At 53.6% G+C, this 19366-nt stretch overlaps 1 protein-coding gene and 1 pseudogene across 1 annotated transcript in view; one reads left to right on the top strand and one right to left on the bottom strand.

The window, feature by feature from the left end:
• LOC117012839 (huntingtin-interacting protein K-like) overlaps positions 1-1701 on the bottom strand; it is a 24903-nt pseudogene extending 23202 nt beyond the window's left edge.
• Positions 1702-2123: 422 nt separating this feature from the next.
• The window catches only part of LRRC75A (leucine rich repeat containing 75A), a 43942-nt gene continuing 26699 nt past the window's right edge, over positions 2124-19366 (top strand). Inside the window, exon 1 of the mRNA XM_033090123.1 lies at positions 2124-2508. Within this exon, the coding sequence (XP_032946014.1) occupies positions 2257-2508 (252 nt within the window). The 5' untranslated portion in view covers positions 2124-2256. The remainder of the gene's footprint in view (positions 2509-19366) is intronic.

Below are 19366 nucleotides of genomic sequence, written 5' to 3'. Positions count from 1 at the left end.
TTAAAAGTCAAATAAGACAAAGACTAAAAATGGCCACTGAATTTAGGTCACTGGCGAGACATTTCAATGATGTAATAGGGCCAGAAGCCAAACTGGAGTGAGTGAGGAATGAATGGAGGTAAAGAAGGTGTGACAATAAATAAAAGGTATTTCCAAAAAACTTAGCTGAAAAGGAAAGAGAGAGGTGGCACATTGGTGACCGGAGGAGAAGGGGGCAAATGAAAGTTTTCTTTCAAAACAGATGGAAAAGACTGGGGAGAACAAACCAGAAAATGTTAGGAAAAAATTAAGAGCAAGGAGAAGAGGATGGAATCAGGTCTCTGAAGAGGAGGAAAGGAACGACATTCAGATCCCAGGTAAGGGACTGGCCTGAGCCCTTTTCCACTGGGATGGCATTTGCCCCAGCCACACACCCTCATGCAGGCCAACGTACTAGCTCAGGCCGTGGGTGAAGTCCGCTGTCCTTAAGGAGGGGCCTCATCAGCAGGCTTCCCTGATGGTCACTTTACCTGCTAATCCTGCAGGCCAGAGATGAAAGGCACCAAACTGTTTCCCAGCCTGGGTTCTCTGGAGATGCCAACAAACATGTTCTACACACAAAGAATCCAGGCTCGCTTAAAAGATGCCACTGTAACCCCTGTAAGGCCAGCTGTCAGGAAGACTGAGTGTTCTCTGTCGGCAAAGATGGACATTTGGAAATGGGATGTCCAAAGGGAAGAGAACCTGCTGGGGAGATACAAGTCTCATCCTCCAGGTACTTGGGATTGACAGAGAACACACCTATGGGAAGACCCAGTGATTATTCAGTTTAGGAAAAGGAACAGTTCTTGGTGGAACACCTGTACCCTGCTTGGAGTTTCTGAAGTATTCTTATTCCAACATGACAGAGGAAAGAGCTGAGACTTGCCTGACGCTTAGCAGTCAGTATACGATGGGTTCTGTGCGCTCCCTCTGGTTTGGGATCTGGCTCCCCTACCCCTATAGTCCACATTGTCCTTTCCCCAAAAAAGAGCACCCAGGGCCTGGGTCAGAGGCCAGCACACACAACTGCTGCCCCTCCTGCAGCCCTGTGGCTGAGACCAGGGCAGTCCGTGGTCTGTGATGGGGTAGGCCCCCCTTCTTTAGCAGGGCCCTGGTTGGCTTCCCAAGCACCATGAGACCCCAGGGGTTCTGGTTCTTTAAGGGCTAGGCCTGGCAGAGGTGGCCATGGAGGGAGCGGGGCCAGTAAACGGTGCAGTTGGGCCTACTTGAAGGCATGCCTCTGTTTTTTTTTTGTACTGGGCTTACCCCCAGGAACCTTCTCCAGAGGTGTGAGAGTGAGAACAAAAGAGAGCAGTTCTTTACACCCTCATGGTCTAGACTCTCAGAGACTGATGGAAGCAACAGATGGACTTTCTCCATAAAAGGGCACATACACAACACACAACCTTGCGTATAGTTTCTGTGTCCAAGCACCAACCACCACCACCACCCGTGTCCCCCACAGGTGTCAAAGGAGTGTACATGTGAATCAGACTGGCTAAAAATGCAGGTCCCAGGGCACCACCACGAAGATTCGCATTCAGTAGGTCTGGGGCGAGGCCCGGGGGTCTGCGTTTTTAACCAGCGATCCAGACGTCTTGGGCTCTGGTGCTTAGGGAGCCCACTTTGAGAAACCCGACTCAGGCTGAGAGACCTCCCCATGCTCCCAACTTTCTCCATCTCGCCGGGCGCACCGGCCTCCTTCCTTCACCTCCCCTGGGCCTTCTACGGTCGTAGAAGCTCCTGGGGAACCCAGTGGGGGACGAGAGCGAGAGCCACTGGGGCCTGTCCGCGCCCGTCGCCACCGCGCCACGGCCCCGGGAGGCTCAGTGCAGCGGCCGGCAGGGGGCGCGGTGCCCGGGCCGACGCCCGCAGGAGGCGCCCGGCGGCCCCCGGCCCGGAGAGGAGGGGCGGGAAGCAGAGGAGAGGGGGGGAGGAGAGGGGAGGGGAGGGAAGAGGCTGGGAGGTAAAGAGGCAGACAGCGCGCGGCGGCGCGGAGCCAGGGCGCGGGCGCAGGGGCGGGAGCCGGAGCCGGAGCCGAGCCCGGGGCGGGGCGGGGCGGGGCTGGCGGCTGGCGGCGAGCTCCGGGGGAGCGCGCCCGGGGAGCGCGGAGGGAGGAGCGAGGGGAGCGCGGGCCGCCGCCGCCCCCGCTCCGCGCCGCCCGCGCGCAACAGTTCCCCCAAAGTTGCAGCCCGGCAGACGGGCTGCCGGCCGAGAACGCAGCATCGTGGCGGCATGGGCACCCGGCAGACCAAGGGCAGCCTGGCGGAGAGAGCCAGCCCCGGCGCGGCGCCCGGTCCCCGCCGCGAACGGCCCGACTTCTGGGCGTCGCTGCTGCTACGCGCCGGGGACAAGGCGGGGCGCGCGGGTGCCGGCGCGGGGCTGCCCCCCTACCACCGGCGCGTCGGCATGGTCCAGGAGCTGCTGCGGATGGTGCGCCAGGGCCGGCGGGAGGAGGCGGGGACGCTGCTGCAGCACCTGCGCCAGGTGAGCGCGGGGAGCGGACGCGGGGGGCGCGCCGGCCCCGGGAGCGCCCCGCCCCTTCCCGAGAAGGCCCGGGAACGACGAGGGGCACCGCCCAGGGCCCCCTCTCGCGGGGATGGAGCCCGCTCTGGCAGCAGGTGCCTCGGTGCTCCCACGGAATCTGAGGCCTCAGGGCAGGGCGGAGGAAGGATGGTCGGATGAGGCCCAGCTGCAGGGACCTGTTGGAATAATGTTCCCGCTTCTCTCCCCCGCAGGCAGAGGAGGCTGGTCCCAGGGATGGTTGCTGGGAGGGGATGCTGGGAGGGATGCCTGGTCTGAGTCAGGGCGCTTTCTTCCTCTCTACCCACTGGTAGGCATACCCGCCAAGGGTCCTCAAGGAATGCGCAGTTGTCAGCTTCTCTGGGCGAATCCAAGGGCACAGCCCTGGGGCTGGTGAGATGCCAGTCCCTAGGTCGTTTGCTTACCTGGAGGCATCCTAGATTGCACTTCAGGTGGAAGATAGTGTTTTATCTCCCCTGAATAACTTTGACGGGTGCTCAGCCATGATCCCCTACTGAACAGTGGAGAGAGCGGAGAGGGGAGCTGGATTGGTTTCCTGTGTGACTGACTACCTGGCTTCAGGAACTTCAGGAGGCTGCCAGCACTCTGCCCTCTGCCTGCCCCTGTCCCAGTGGTTACCGACTGACTGTAGATCTGGCTGGTCCCCTGTTCTTTGGGGCTACCCTGGGCTAGACACTCACCCACCTCTCTTTGGCTTATTTTTCTTCCCTATTTTTTTTTTTTTTTGAGATAAGGATGGCCTGGTCCGTGGATTTTGTTGAGTGGAATAGAGGCAGGAGGATGCACCTCCTGCATTACCAAATAGGTTGTCTTCACCTGGCTTTAGGGGCGGGGGGGAGTCCAGGGCCCATATTCTTGCTAGATTGACCCCATTAGTGATAGAGTCCATGCGGATGGTGGAGTGGATATCAGGTGGCCTTTCTGAAGTTTTCCTGTCACTGATGAAAGATGCTGGAGGGGCACCTTCCTGGGAGGTGGATGCACATCCATCCTGATTCTGTGGCACTTCCTCCTTTATATCTGGTGTGTGTGTTCCCAAGTTGTGCATTGCACATGGAGATGGAAGCAGAGACCTGGGGACTTGGGAAGATGGTGGTGGGGGTGGGGGAGCGGCTCTTGTGTCGCTTTTCCAAACAACATCCAGAATGAGGCCTGAGGTGCTGCTGGGTTCCCAGGTGCCTTCTCTGAATCAAATCATCAAAGAAAGATGACATTACGTACCACATAACTTTAGCGGTGTGTATTTCTGTGTCTTTCAAAAATTGGAAATCAGCATATGGCCTCTGTGGAAACTCTTTTGCTTTCATACAGAATAATGGATTTTTCAGACCATCATATCCCATTTGCACACCAGACAGTAAGAAGATTCTACTGATCACGTGCTGTTCTCCAGCACCGGTGTGGGTGCTTCTGGGGAAACAGAAGAGTGGAATTGGCTGACAGGTGGGGGTCAAGACAAGCCCTTTTTGGAGGAGAAAGAAACAAAGTGAAGTCAGCATTCTCCAGGGCCAGTCCCAGGAGGCAGACACCTTGGGATTCTCCAGTCCCTTTGAGGCTGAGTGATTCCACATCCTGAATCTGACCTCCTCCCTGGTTTTCGGAAAACAATTAAGTTCCTGTGGCTCCACAGGGTCCTTGAGACTGGGAGCATTTCCTGAGAAATATTGGTCTTGTGGGTGTCCTGACACCTTCTCAGTGGTAGGACTGGGAGGGCTGACGGGGGAGGATGGGTTTAATCAGACTTCCCTTGTTTCTGTGAAAGCAGCAGAATAACTTGCCTACCAGCTCCTGGTGTGTTGGCTCCCTTGACTTCTGTCTGTGGGTAAGCTCTGTGGTCCTCTCCAGAGCCAGTGATGGGCCTGCCAAAGGGGCCTGGAGAGCTGCCCTGTTGCCTGGGATGTACAGACCAGGGCCCTAGGCAGCGTGGGAGGGGAGCACTGGGTGTCTACATGTCTATGAAAAACAGAGAGCCAGTTTTCTAAGATCGTGAGGCTGTTTAGAAGAATGTTGAGTTGGGTCTGTGCTGTGCACGGAAGTGGCCCTTTCTCCCAAATCGTGTTTTCCTTTCAAGTTTCCTCCTCGAGTCTGGAGTTGGTGGTGTTCAGAAAGGGAATAAGCAGTCACTAAGAGACATGAAAACACCCAGGGCCTCACTAGGGGTCAGACCAGGGAGGCTTTGGTACCTCAGTCGGCAGACAGGGGCGAGTGCAGAGCGCAGGGTGCTCAGTCCTGCAGTGATGTCATCCTGCACCTGCAGGGTGGGTGTTGAGGAACAGGCAGGGAGGAATAGTCGGCAAGGCAATAACAGCCTCCCGCATTTGCATGGCACTTTGTCCTGTGTTTGATAATGTCTGTATGGCTGCAGCATTTGTGTATGTCCAGAGCCCCAGGGTTGGAGGGGACCCGAGCTCTTCAATCTCTGTGGTCCTAACCTCAAGTCCTGGAGTTTCTTGAGGCCAGGAAAGAGCTATGGACACTCTTCCCCACTGTACCAACATACACACTCTTGAAAGAATTTCAGAGGGTTCACAAACCACAAGTTCAGAATATGCTCCAGTCTGGTACCATCCCTGCTGTGTGACTTGCTACAGGCTTGGGATATGGAAACAGGGACTGAGGGAATCGTGTGGCAATTCATGGTGGCTGTTGGTGCTGCTGCTTCTGGGTGCCCCTCATTCGCATCTACCCTGTCTCCCCGAAAATAAGACCGAGCCGGACCATCAGCTCTAATGCGTCTTTTGGAGCAAAAATTAATATAAGACCCAGTATTGTATTGTATTATATTAATATTATATTATATTATATTATATTATATTATAGAAGACCCAGTCTTATTGTAGTAAAATAAGACCGGGTCTTATATTAATTTTTGCTCCAAAAGATGCATTAGAGCTGATGGTCTGGCTAGGTCTTCTTTTTGGGGAAACATGGTAAGATTGTGTGAGGCAGTGTGTGTGGGGGGGGTTCCCTGATTGAGGGCCAGGACTGTCCATGCTTGTCACTTGCTGGAGAGGTATCAGGAGGCCTTGCTTAATGTTACGGACCCTGCGCTGTGGCCAGGGGTGCAGGCAGGATGCCGGGAAGCAGGCAGGATGCCGGGAAGCTGCCTTGAGAGCAGAGTGTGATCCGCATCCCTTTAGGAGCAATGTAATCATGAGAAGAGCCTGGGCCAAGGATCGGGTTAGAGGTTTGCCTTCTGGTCCCCAGTCTGCTTTGACCCCACAGATAACCTCTCACTTGTGTTTCTTCCTTTCCCAAAGTACCTGGGGTACCAGGCAGAGCAAATGCTACAAAGTATGAAATTGTGTTGGCTCTGCAAAGCAAGACACATTCTCGCGGCAATGATGATAAGAAACAGGAGAATCTGCCCTTTTGAGGGTCTGGCCAGACAATGATCGAGATGTTGGTATCCTCTTTCAGGCCAGGCCCAAGGTGCTTTTGGATTCTGTCTACCTGGCCAGGGCTCAGTCTGGATCAAAAGCTCACTGCAAGTTCAGAAGCTGTCTGGAGTGGGTGCCCTGGGGGTAAAAGTCAGCTGTGGGTAAAAGAGGCCACTCCTCTCCCCTTCCCCAGACCCTGTTCCTGCAGGCCTCACCCTTCCTTATATGTCCCTCCCTGAGTCTTGGGATCAGGCTTGCCATCTTTAAGGAGTCCTGGGGGAGAAGTAACCTTTAGTCATGGGGAGAGGATGGGTGAGTATCAGGCTTATGTGGAAGGTAGGGTGTCATTTCATCAGCCCAACAGTTTCTCTGAGTCCCAAAATTTCCAGACTGGAATGTCAGCAAACTTCATGTTCATGCACCAGAATAAAGGGTCAATTTCCCTGGGATACACCAAGCTAAAGTGGCCCACCTCCTTCTATGCACCAGCCTTCCTGCTTTCCCATAAAGAGGGTCTGATTGGGTTGGTGTACTGCCTCTCAGTCTGGCACTGCCCTGTACTGCAGAGCTGTCCAGTGTCAGCCCCACCCAATGGTGTGGTTTGGACTCCTGGTTCAGTCGGCTGTGGCCAGGGTGGCAGGGCTGGCTTCACTCTACACCTGGGAGCAAGAGCCACATCACATAATACAAAACAAGAACCCCCCGGGACCTAGGGTGACTTGCTTCCCAAGGGGGGGGCTGGATAATGGACAAACACTTGGAGGCTCCCTGGGAACCTGGAGACTGGGCAGGTCTTTCCTATCTGAGGACAGAAAGATGAGCAGAATGGCTTTTGAAGGTAACCTTTTTCCTCAGAGACCCCACCTATGAAAATCTCTTTAGGCAAACAGGTTGAAGGGCCACCAGACACCAAGCAGGGAGGCCCCCTCCGTCGGTCTTGACCTTAGTCTTCCTTCATCTGGAATGTATTTCCTTGTTTCCACTGAATGCTCCTTATCTTTCCAAGGCCACCTTTCTGGGCCATGCCAACCCATGGCCCTGAGATCCTTTTAGGTCCCGTCACACTGGGTGGCATTTAACCATCCATACAGAGTTATCCCCCATGTCCATTTTGTTTGTTAGACTACGTCATGTGCTTCCTGAGGGTGACGCCCCCACCACCACTATTGTCCCTGGCATGGTACTGAACACCCGCAGGCCTGTGACATTCTGTAGTAAGTCTGTGAGCTGCGAAGATATGTGTCTGCCACCACTGTTACAGTGTGTCCTCAGAAAGCATTTGGCTCCTCGGCCATAGCTGTGCACCTGGGGGTGTATTCACCAGGTGCTTTAGTGTGGTTGTGAGATCTGGCACTTTTGCCTTCTGTGTGGTTGGATTCCTAGGAGCAAGGTCCTTGGGGCTTGGCTGTTCCTGGCAGCTTGCCAGGCGGTGGTGTTCTTGGAGAGAGGAGTGGCATGGTGCCCGGCCTTCATGGGCACCTCGGGGATCCCATCCGGGAGGTGTGGCTTAGGGCCTCCACCAAGGTGGTGGGAGGGGAGCGCAGCCTGCTGGGAGAGCCTGGCCTTCCCATTCCCGGTCTGCTGCTTGTGCTGAATCATGTTCATTCCATCCACAGAGAAACCTTACTTTTTAAAATCCACTACTCTCTCACTGGGCTGGGTACAGGTGTTTCCAACAAGAAAGATGCAGAAGGAATCCAGTGCCAGGACCTGCTTCACTGGTTTCCAGGGCCAGAGACACAACAGCCTCTGTGTGGCCAGGGCTTGATGCTGGGTCAGCTCCCCTGGCTTCAGGTCTGCTGGATGGGGGCCTTCTTTCTGGAACAAATGCCCCAAATGCCCACCTACTCAGAGGTGAACCTGCTTTGCTGTCTCTCTTCGGAGCTAAAATACCCTGGGGTCTGTCCATGGACACCCCCTCGCATGACCCCCCTTGGAGCATTGGTGTACACCCTCCCCCCTCCCCTAATGTTATTTCATTCCCCTACGCACTTTTCTGGGGCATAGGCCATACATAATATCCTATACTGGGCACAGTGGGTTTTCAGGAAATCCTTATCAGATGGATTTTAAACTTCTCAGGACCCGCTGTCCCTGAGCTCTCGAGCCCCTGGGGTCTGGCTTACACTTCTCTAGTGTTCTACTCCCAGTACCAAGTCACGTTATCCTTCCAGTAACCTGCAGAGTGGGTACCATCACTCCTCCCCGTTCTCAGGGTTCCAGCTGCTCCTCTCTGCACCCCACACACCTCCTGCAGGCAGAGCCACCTTGCAGAAGGGTTACTCAGGTGATCAGGGTCTTTTGCTGGCTTCCCCATCAGCACACCCAAGGGGTGGGGTGAACATCTGAGATCTCCCCCCCAAAGTGGGGATCTGGGCCAGCCATCTGCCCACCCCCCTTTCCCTCCAAGAGCAGCACTGTGGGTGACTTGCATGAGAAGAATGACACACACATGCCCTGTCTGCTCCAGCCTCTGGCCCCTGCTGGCTGTATCATACCCTCTCTCATTAGGAGAAACTGCAGGGGTGGGTGGGAGAGGGGCCCAGCTGTCTAAAACAGCAGACTCAGTCGCTGTATCTTAGGCTCACCGTCGCTAAAGAGTTGTCTGTTCTCATGAGACAAGTGACCTTGTCACACCGAGCAGGAGCAGCCCCCCCCTCCTGTTAAAGTGCCTGCTGTCCTCCCCACCCCACCCACCCTACCCACTGGCCCTGAGCAGTGCCACGTGGCTCTCCGGGAGCATTTCCCAGCTTTTTATTTTTATTTTCCTAACTTTTATTAGTTCAAACTCCTGGTTGCTGCAGCCATATGGAGTTCTGCCAATGGCTGCTGCTCAAAGGGATGTGGCATTTTGATGTTTTTAACTTTATCTTAAGCAGGATAGACATAGGAGTCCAGCTAAGAGTGGGGAGTGTCAGGTGTGTTTGCCTGCAGAGGTGGCCTCACTTTGGGACTGGGATTCATTCCCAACTCCAGAGCTGCCTCTTTTTGGTCCTCCACGTCCGTACCTATGTTTCTGCCTTTCTCCGTCCTGCTTCCTACAACTTCTCTTTGTGTCTGTGTGTTTCTCTCCCTTCCCCTGGGTGAAAAACGACTTTTTATCTCTTGTTAGTTTGTCTGATCTTGGTCAGCTTCCCTCTGTACCCCTCTCCCCCAAGCCCAGTCTCCAAGACAGGAAGACAGGGCAGTAGGCCCGTGAGAACTGGAAGGAGTAGGTGGTGGTCAAGAAAGGGGGCTCCACTGGGCGGCCGGACGGCTCAGCTGGTTAGAGCGCGAGCTCTCGACAACAGGGTTGCCGGTTCAATTCTCACCTGGGCCAGTGAGCTGCACCCTCCACAACTAGATTGAAGACAACGAGCTGCCAGAGGGCGGCCAGATGGCTCAATTGGTTAGAACGCAAGCTCTCAACAAGGTTGCCGGTTCAATTCCCACATGGGATGGTGGGCTGCTCCCCCTGCAACTAAAGGTTGAAAACGACGACTGGACTTGGAGCTGAGCTGCACCCTCCAAAACTAGATTAAAAGACAACGACTTGGAGCTGATGGGCCCTGGAGAGACACACCGTTCTCCAATATTCCCCAATAAAATTTAAAAAAAGGGGGCCTGCCCAGTGGCCCAGGCGGTTGGAGCTCTATGCTCCTAACTCCAAAGGCTGCCGGTTCAATTCCCACATGGGCCAGTGGGCTCTCAACCACAAGGTTGCCAGTTCAATTCCTCGAGTCCCGCAAGGGATGGTGGGCTGTGTCCCCTGCAACTAGCAATGGTAACTGGACCTGGAGCTGAGCTGCGCCCTCCACAACTAAGATTGAAAGGACAACAACTTGACTTGGAAAAAAGCCCTGGAAGTACACACTGTTCCCCAATAAAGTCCTGTTCCCCTTCCCCAATAAAATCTTAAAAAAAAAAAGAAAAAAATTTTTTAAAAAAAAGAAAGGAGCCCCACTCAACTTGGTTATTTGGTTATTGGCTCAGATCCTTGGGTGGGAAGGCAAGCATTAGAGACAGCCTTCCCGTCTGTATACTGTTTTCTAGTCCATAAAGCATTTCCTTGTGTTTATTTTGCTCTTTAAATAGTCTTGTAAGGTTGGCAGGCTATCAAAGTAAAAAGTGGCGGGGTGGGGGGTGGGTTTTTTTAATATGAAAGTGGTGTACAATAATAGGAAAATGAGAAAATACAGATGAGCGCAAATAAGACCGTAGGAATTTAATTGGATGTATCCACAATTGAGTGCCCATTCTTCCAGGCACTGTTCTAGGCGGTGGGGAGGCAGCAGGCAACCAAACAGGGAAAGCAGTCGTAATAATTGTTCCCTACCACATGGAGGGACCATGAGGATCTGAGAGGTCGCGCTTAGCGTGGCCCAGAGTAAGGGTTCTTTGGCTGTGGCTACCTTCAGTGGGAACTGGGAGTTCTGGTCCCAGCTCAAATCTGAACTTGCCCAGCACCTTCCCGTCTCTGGCCTCAGTTTCCCCATCTACAAAATGAGAGGGTAGATGGTTGAGATGACCACTGAGGCTTCCTGCCACTGATCAGTTTCAGCTGGCCTGAGGTGTCAGAAAGATGCATTTATTCCCACATGTGGTTGGTTGGTTATTTCTGAGCTGGATTCACATTCATGCCTTGAGGTCCCTCCCTTGTCCCCAGCGAATATAAAAGCCAGGACACAGGGGAAAGGGCTTCCGCAGAAAAGCAGACCCCTGAAGCCCTGCGACCAACCCCACACACCCCACACCCTGGCCACAGCAGAAGCCAGCTTGTCCTGCTGACAGCAGTCCTAGCCGCCTGCCCCTCGTCTGACAGCAGAGGGTAGTCACATAACGTGGGGTCAGGTCAGAGCAGAAGACTTTGTAGGCTTTCATGGTGCTCCAAGCTGCAGTGTGAGAGCAAAGGCCATTGTTGACAGAGGCCTGTGTTGTTCCATGAGCCATGGGCCCTTCACCTAGGGTGTCAGGGAGGAGAACAGGTCTGTCTCCAGGCTTGGGCAGGCCTGCTGGGACCTGCTGTCTGCCTGACTCCTTTCCCTGCACTGCCTCCTGTGAAGGCTGCCCTGGGCCCCTCTCACATCTGCTTCTCTCCCCTCCTTCCCCAGTTCCCCTCTGAGGGGTCACTCAGTATTCATCTCACCCCAGCTTTGTGCCTCTCCTGCCCACAGAGACCCAGAATTTCCAGCCCAGGCGGAGCTTCAGGTACCTGGCTACAAGAGTACCTAGTTCTTTCACTCCTGGGTGCCTACAGGGTGGATGGCACCAGGAAGAAGTGGTGAAAGTAGAGCCTGCCATGGTGCTCTTTCTAGGAGCGATCAGAGGGGCAGGTGGTGAGTGAGTGTAGAGCTGGTCAGGTTCTGGCTCTGCCACTGACTCTGGCCACAGATGCAGAGTGGCCATGCTGGGCAGAAAGCCAGAAGAGTGGCAGTGGGAGATGGCAGTGGGGGCATTCGCAGGTACAGGGCACACGGCACATGCTGGCTGCTGTGCAAACCTCTCGTCTCCCTCGGGGCTTCTAAATGGATGCAGGCCCTGGGCCTTGGAGCTGTAGGGAGTCACCCCCACCCCACCTCTAGTTGGTGCTTTGCCTCACCTGCCCTGCACAGCCCCTCTCAGCAGCCCTGATGCTCAACCCTATCCCTCTCCCGTGCCCTCAGCCCAGGGTTCCTCCCAGAGAACGCCAGTGCCCTGCAGGGAGCCCCGGCTCTCTCTGTGCCCTCAACAGGCGCCCTGCCCCCACCTCACAGCTGCAGTGCCCTGGAGCCACCACCCACAGCTACAGCCTGCCCAAGGAGGCTTGCAGGACACCCCCCTCCCACTGAGGGCCACCAGGCAAGGGGTAGGCCTCCAAGAGGAGACCAGAAGGAGACTCAAGCACATCATCCATCTGCTGGGAGCCAGGACTGGTGGCCTTGGAAGGTGGCAACCTGGACCCCCCCGCCCTTGTACAGTCCCCTGGTGCACTAGGCTCAGGCCCCACAATGAGCAGCAGGAGTGGAGTGGGATTCCCTCCCGTAGTGCTGGGGACGCATGGGTCAGGAGAACCCACCCCACACCTGGACCTGGGCCTGGACCTGTCCAGCCCAGCACAGCCTCACCACAGCCAGCTGGTCCTAGCACACCTGGCAGCCCCAGCCCTACCTCACCCCTTCTCCCATGGCCTGGCCCCTCAGCACCTGCCTCAGCCTCATCTGAGACCCAGCCCAGGTAGCCACGGTTGCAGACCATGGAAAGGGCTGTATTGTAGACCATGGGGAGATGAGGGCAGAGGAGCTGCAGGTGCTGCTCGGGAGGGAGGGCTGTGTGGTCAGCTGAGTGTCAGGCTCCTGTGGTTCCAGAGGAATCCCAGCTGGAAACAACCTGTCTTTCCAATTTTCACTCCTGGTGAATGGTCAGACTAGAACTGCCCCAGGGGCCTGTTCCAAACGCTCAGATGCAGGACAGGGGCAGGCATTCTTCCCTTCCTCTGTTGAATGCCAGGCTACCGCGCCCAGACCAGCCTGTCCTGACAGTGGTAACACCCACTGACTGCCCGACTCTGGCCCTACCCACCATTACACACCTGCTGGGGCGGCCACCCTAGGAGTGTCCTAGGGGTGTCCTTGTTTGTTGCACCTGCCAGGACCCAGGTGTTGAAAATTCAAGCTCTGTGTTCTGGAGAAAAGACCTATGATAAACAGTGTGACTATGAGGTGTTGGCTGAAATTGATTTCTAATCTCTTACCTAAGGCTCCTTACAGCCTTCCCATGGGGATGTCACTTCCTCACTAGATACTGAGCTAGCAGGAGAGAGCAACGGCTGTAGAGGAGGAAGCGTGGGAGGGGCTCTAGGCCCACCTGTACCAGGTGCTAGGCCAGCTGCCTGGCCCTTTAATGGGCTACCCGACCATCTTGCTCACTGTGGTCTCACTGGCTCACTTCTGGCAGTGGTCCTGGGTCCCAGCCATCAGAGGACAGGCAGGGCTGGGCCTTTAATGTCCTTAGAGGTCCAAGGGGCCTGGACTTGCGCCTCTGCCTCCCTGATGGAATTGGAGGGAGGGAAAGGGGCTCCTGTGGCTCTTTTTTGTGAGAAGGCCTGCTGCAGTCAGAGCTGAGATTTTCTGCAGAGTGGCCCCAGGAGAAATCGGGCCTTGCATAGGGTCCCTCAGGATTGGCAACAGGGCCCTGCCTTCCAAGTCCCTAACCCACCCAGTGATGCCTGGAGAAGCATTGGAAGTGAGGCCTTGGTCTGTCCCGGTGAATACCTCATTGTTTTCTGAACTTCCTCGGGTTGGGGCAGGTAGCTCGGATCCATTCTCAGGGGCAGGGTGGAGAACAGGCTCTGGGACTGCATGTGGCAGCCAGGGGGCTGCCTCTTCGCTGTTGCATGAACTGCCATGAGTGGGCAGTGGAAGGGGCAGACCTGGGGAGAGGAGAGGAGAGGGCAGCATTGTTCCCCTGAGTGTTCTCTAAGTGAGGCCTTTTCACAGTTTATTTTTTAAAGCAAGATGTTGATACAGTGGTAGCTCAGACTATGATAGACTGATGTTGAAGGAAGCAGACAGCAGCACCATGATCTGAAGAGCTGTTCCCAGTGATGGGCATGTCTCATGAGCTCACTGCCCCCGCATTAGAGCTTGGCCCTTCCTCTGCTCCTGGCAGCATAGGGAAACCAAGGACTCGGGAGGTGTGGAGGCCAGGTGACCCAAGGATGCCCCGTCACCTCGGTGAGATGCAGGGCAGCTCCTAGCCCATACAGTGCCTTTGTGAGAAGTAGAAGATGCCTCTCTGGTTGGCAGAGCCGAAGTCAGGGCTTGGGGAGTTCAGCCCCACCCAGATGATTTTGTGCAGTGCACACCCTATACAGCTGTAGTTGGCAGCCTTGGTGAAAGTGCACAGAAGTTCAGAGTCTCTCAGCTGAGGCCAGTCAGGAGCCTCACCCCTTCACCCAGTCAGCCCCTCAGGCACTGCCTTCCCAGATCACCCAAGGCAAGGAATGGTGAAATAACAGCCAGATGCTTGCTCTCTTCCTCCTGAATTGAGCTGAAACAATTCGGCATCTTCTTCTAGAAGGTTCCTGCCTCTCAGAAGGTGTCAGACAGAACTGAAGATGTCCTGTGTGGATTTGGAGTCATGCCCAGTCGGGAGTGCTAGGGGACAAGTGGGACATCATGGCTTCCTTCCTTTCTGGGATCCCATGGGCTCTGGTCCCCGATGTCCCAGCGATCCAGGAATTCCCCTCCAGCTTCCCACACTGTTTATTGTACATTCCTGCCTCTACCAGTTCTGGAGGAAATAGGACTGGATGCTTCCCACCCATTGTAAATAACCTCCACATTTCCAGACGAAATAATTTCATTCAATCTAGTTTCTCCTAGGATGTACTAGTCTTCTGAACTTTTTATGATTCTCAACTACAGACATAGGTTTTCCACTTCCTTCTAGAGTTGTGGAGTGTTGGAGTAAAAACACTTTTAGGTGGGATCCTCCCGATGGGATATCCAGACAGCTACTGGCCGGAGACCATCAGGAGTGTGCAGAGAGGCAGTTCTTGGATATGGACACTCAGACATGAAAGGTGCCACGTTACCTGGTCCAAGAATTCCCATCTCTCCAGAAATTGCCTGCTGGTTAAGAATCAGCCCAGTGCAGGGCGAAAATAATAGAAATGGTTTTGGTATAATACATCTCAGAGAGAGGCTGGTCCATGAGCAAGGACCCAGAAGAGGGCACTCTGAGGGGAACAGGGGTCATGGGGGAGGCCAGGGAGGCAAGCCTGAAAAGAAGAAGGGGGTATTGGGATGGAATTAGGAAACTGGCAAAAGTTTGGTTGGGAACCCAAAGGAGTAAGGACAGCTGGTTGGGAATGTGAGAGCAGGTGTGGAGCAAAGTGTTCCTGGCAGGTTCCACCTGGGCATGCTCTTAGGGGAAGAGGTCCACCGAGGGAGATCCTGTGGGCAGAATCCAGGGATGCTGAAATGGAAGGAGAGGCCTGGGACCCTGGCAGAAAGCTCCGGGTCTTCACAGGCCTATGGCTTTGCTCGGTTCACCTCTCCCACCTTCGCCTCCCACCTCCACCTTTCACCCTCTCCCCTCCCCGGGTCCCTGGACTCTGGACAAATTCCGTGACCTCCCAGGAAACAGGCAAAGGGCCCTCCCTTCACCCCTTCCTTTGCAGCCTTTAAGTCTCACTGGCTCATTCTTGCTGGTACTGGTTGTAACCCCTGTTCTTCCATCTCCCAGAGAATGAGGCCCTGAAGAACAGGCCTTAAGATGGGGAAGGTACCATCTGGCTGGCGGGTCCCCCTGTGGCTCCTTTCCCGGGTCAGCTCCTGTCCTCCCTACTGCCCAGAGAATGACATGCAACTCCTTAGTGACAGCTGTCATGCTGGCTGATTCTGACTTGAAAGGTCTTCAGGAAATTTTCTAAGCATGGAGGTGCAGGCAGGGCCTCGCCATGGCCAGGGATCCTGGGGGATCTCCTCCTCCCTCTGTACCACTTCCTGCCTGGAGCTGGGAGTGAGCTAGATTCCTTCTCCAGTGTGACTCATCTCTGCTCACCCAGATTCTCTGAGGCTTTGCCTGGGTCTTGCCTCTGACCTAGAGATTTAAAGTGAGAAAGACCCTTCGATTGTTGTGATGGTTAATTTTATGTGTCAGCTTGGCTAGGCTGTGGTATCCAGTTTGTGTTCAAATGTGTATCTAGATGTTGCTGCAAAGGTATGGTTTAGATCAGATTCATGTTTAAATCGTTGGACTTTGAGTAAAGCAAATGACCCTCCATAATGTGGGTGGGCCTCATCTAATCAGCTGAAGGCCTTGAGAGAAAATACTGGAAGGAGTTCTGCCTGCAGGATGCCTTCAGATTCGAGACTGCAACATGAGCCCTTCCCTGGGTCCCCCCGCCCACCTGCCCTACAGACTTCAGACTTGCCGGGTCCCACAGTCACATGAGCCAATCCCTTAAACCATTCTCTCTCTCTGACACATAAATATACCCTATCAGTTCTGTTTCTCTGGAGAACCCTAACTAATACACTTGTCCCCAAGGCCTGGCAGCTGGGAGAGATGGAGTTAGAAGCTTCTGGGGGCCCTGACACTCGCTCACTGTATGAGCTAGCCCTCAAGTCCTCAGCTTCTCACTCCAAGAAATGGGCTGTTCCTGCAAAGTCTGTCCTACTTGGAAAGCAGGTTACGAGGGAGCAGGAGGAGCCTCTAAATAATTCTTCCACCTCATTGTCATTACCTACACTTCCTTTGACAATGAACCAAACCTTTCATGTTAAAATGGACAAAATTTACCACCGAGAGAGACACGTGGGCTTAAGTGCATTCACTAGAAGGTGTAAACAATTGATTCTGATTATTTCCCAAGCAGAGCAATCAGGAGGGTGCTAGGATGGATCATAAGTGCTGAGAATTCATGGAATGTAGGGGCCAGTGGACCTCAGGGACTTCCTGCAGAATCCCATCCCAAAAGATGCTGTGTTAGGGGGAGGGGCTTGGAAAGTAAGTTGGGGAAATACTGCTAATGCCACCATCCTTTCAGAGAGTCGTAAAGCACAGTAGCCAAAAATGTCTGAGAGGAGAAAGGAAATGGACATTTGTTGAACTTCTCGTGTTACAAACCTGTGGTCCAAGGCCCTCTCCTGTTGTCTCTCCTGCTTTCTGCTCACTCTCCAGGAAGAAGGAGCTGGTGAAATCCTCATTTGTTGGGGGGTGGTCGAAGGGTGCCAGGGGTGACTCGCCCTGGACCACACACACAGTGACCTAGAGTCTAACCCAGCACTGGGCCCTGGGGGGGGGGGGGTCTCCTGTCCCTCCACCCAGCAGAGTCTGGGTAGAGCTGTGCTCACAGGGGAGCACACCAAACCCTCTTCAGGCTGCTGTGCCTCCCAGCAGACTTGATATATTTTTTTAAAGAGAAAGCATCCTTTTGGTTTTTATTTGTTTCTGCTGCTGTTTCTTGGATTTTAATTAAATTACACTTGACTACAGCCAGGCATCTGTTTCCAGAGGCCTGTTTCTTGAAGAGGGTATCATTTTTAAAGTCTTCAAAGTTAAAACACAAACAACACGTAGCCATGAAGCCCCTCCCCAAGTAAAGCTGCCACATCTTGGTGGGGAGGGCAGACCTGGCAGAAGCACTTGTCACAATTAAGGAGGGCCAGGGGGCGGCTGGAGGGCCTAGTTGGTTAGAGTGCAAGCTCTGAACAACAGGGTTGCCAGTTCAATTCCCACGTGGGCCCAGTGGGCTGCGCACTCCATGGCTGGATTGGGGGCAACAAGCTGCCCCTGGGCTGCCAAGAGGGGTAGTCGGATGGCTCTGTTGGTTGGGTCGCAGGCTTTCAACAGCAAGGTTGCCAGTTCGATTCCCGTGTGAGATAGTGGGCTGCGCCCCCTGCAACTAAGATTGAGGGCAGTGACTGGACTTGGAGCTGGACTACACCCTCCACAACTAGATTGAAGGACAATGACTGATGGGCCCTGGAGAAATGCACTGTTCCCCAATATTCCCCAATAAAAATTAAAAAAAAAAAAAAAAAATGGAGGGCCAGCCTGCCAGGATACCTGGCTTTAAAACCCTGCAGGGACCTGGTGACCTTGAGTCACGATGGCTTGTCGTGAGGGTCACAAGCCATCCTTGGGTGGACAACAGCCCTGAGATGGGACCAAAGAATCCCCACTCCCTGCCTTTCACCCCATAGCCACGTGGGCCAGTCAGGCAAGAACCCGTGGGTGGCCAGTGACCTCCATCAGCAGTTTCTTGACTCTGACGTTCTCAGAGTGGCCCTCTCCAGTAGTGTCTGGCTGGTGTGTGTCAGCCACGCACAACGGGCATCCCCTGGGGTGACACTAGCTCCATGGGCCTGTGGGGCTAGTGCGCGCTGAGCCAGCTCCCCCTGGAGAGGCAGCATCCAAGGCTGAAACCAATGATTTTTACAAATTTAATGTATCCTGTTTTCTTAAGTTTATAAATAGTCATCCTAAAATTCCAAGTTCCTAAACAGTTCTTAAAAATGTAACAAATTAAGCATATAAATAGAGTGAATATTAAGTTCTCTTAAACATTTCAAAACTGTCACGGACTCAGCCAAATCCTCTTTCCACATTCAGCTTAAAATCATAAGCCTAAAGTCAATTACTCAATTACCTGGTTTAAATGGGAATTGCAAAACTAATGTGTAGGTACTCTGATATATATACCTAATTCTCTTAAATGTTACCAAGTGTGAAATACCAGATTTATACATTCCTAAATTTATCTGAGCCTGATTTACTTCAGTATCTCCCAGTTTAATTCAACCCTTTCTGGGTTAAGGACACTTTGTCACCAAGCAAGTGGGTTTTACCCTTCAGAGCCAATGAGCCCAGGGATATGCTTTCTTGGGCCTTAGCAGCCCAAGTGCTACCTCCAGTGGGTGGTCTCAGCCCACATCCTCTGGGACAAATTGTTTCTTTTTCTGCAATCCTCAACCCCCCCACGCCCAAACTCCTCCTCCTCCTCCCCCATCCAGACAGCTTCATAGCTGGATTAGATTCTATTTATTACCTGATTCTTTCAGAGTTCTTCCCTATTCTTCCAGTCTTCAGGGCCCCACTTGCAGCTATTTAGTGGCACGCTCTCAGATGGAGTACAACCTCATACCCTTGGCTCTGGGATCTTGCGTCCAAGGCCATGCTAATGACGAGAATCACAATGAGCCGGAAGGAAGACTCCTTAGTGGGTACCTTCCCTGTTGGTACAGCAGTGCTGAGTGCTGAGTATCTCTCCACTGCCTACATACTTCCAGTGACTGAGCTCACCACTTGCTTCTTTTTTTTAACTGTGATAAAGTACACGGAACATAAAATTTACCATTTGGACCACTTTTAGGTGTGTGGTTCAGTGGCTAAGTACATTCACATTATTGTGCAACCATCATCACCACCCATCTCCAGAACTTGTTTCATTTTCCCAAACAGAAACTCTGTAGCCATTTAACACTAACTCCCCATGCCCCTCCCTCCAGCCCCTGGCTACCACCACTCTACTCTCTGTCTCTGTGAATTTGATTAGGTACATCATGTAAGTGGAATCATACAGGCTTAGTCCTTTGTGTCTGGCTTATTGCCCTTAGCATAATGTCCTCAAGGTTCATCCTTGTTGCATGTGTCAGAATTCCCTTCACCACCTTTTTTTTTTTTTTAAAATGGTCTTTCTCATACTGAGCTGGGAACCATCTTAGGGCAGGTGGTCCTACAGGAAGCATTTCTGACTAGCCAGTCCCACCTCTGGGAGCAGAGAGCAAAGGAGACTGTGTCAGGGATATCTGCTCACAGGACCAAGGCTGATGAGACAGGGCGATAACAATAACGCTCCTTGGTTGTCCACAACTGTGCTCCTGGCTGAGGTCAGCACCCCTGGAGGAGAGGAGGGGCTCCCCGCCCACTTGCGCTGACCTTTTCCCCTTGGG

Source organism: Rhinolophus ferrumequinum, chromosome 21 (assembly GCF_004115265.2).
Source record: "Rhinolophus ferrumequinum isolate MPI-CBG mRhiFer1 chromosome 21, mRhiFer1_v1.p, whole genome shotgun sequence".
Lineage (NCBI taxonomy): Eukaryota > Metazoa > Chordata > Mammalia > Chiroptera > Rhinolophidae > Rhinolophus > Rhinolophus ferrumequinum.
Note: the sequence above shows the minus strand (reverse complement) of the source record. Positions and strands in the feature narration are given on the sequence as shown.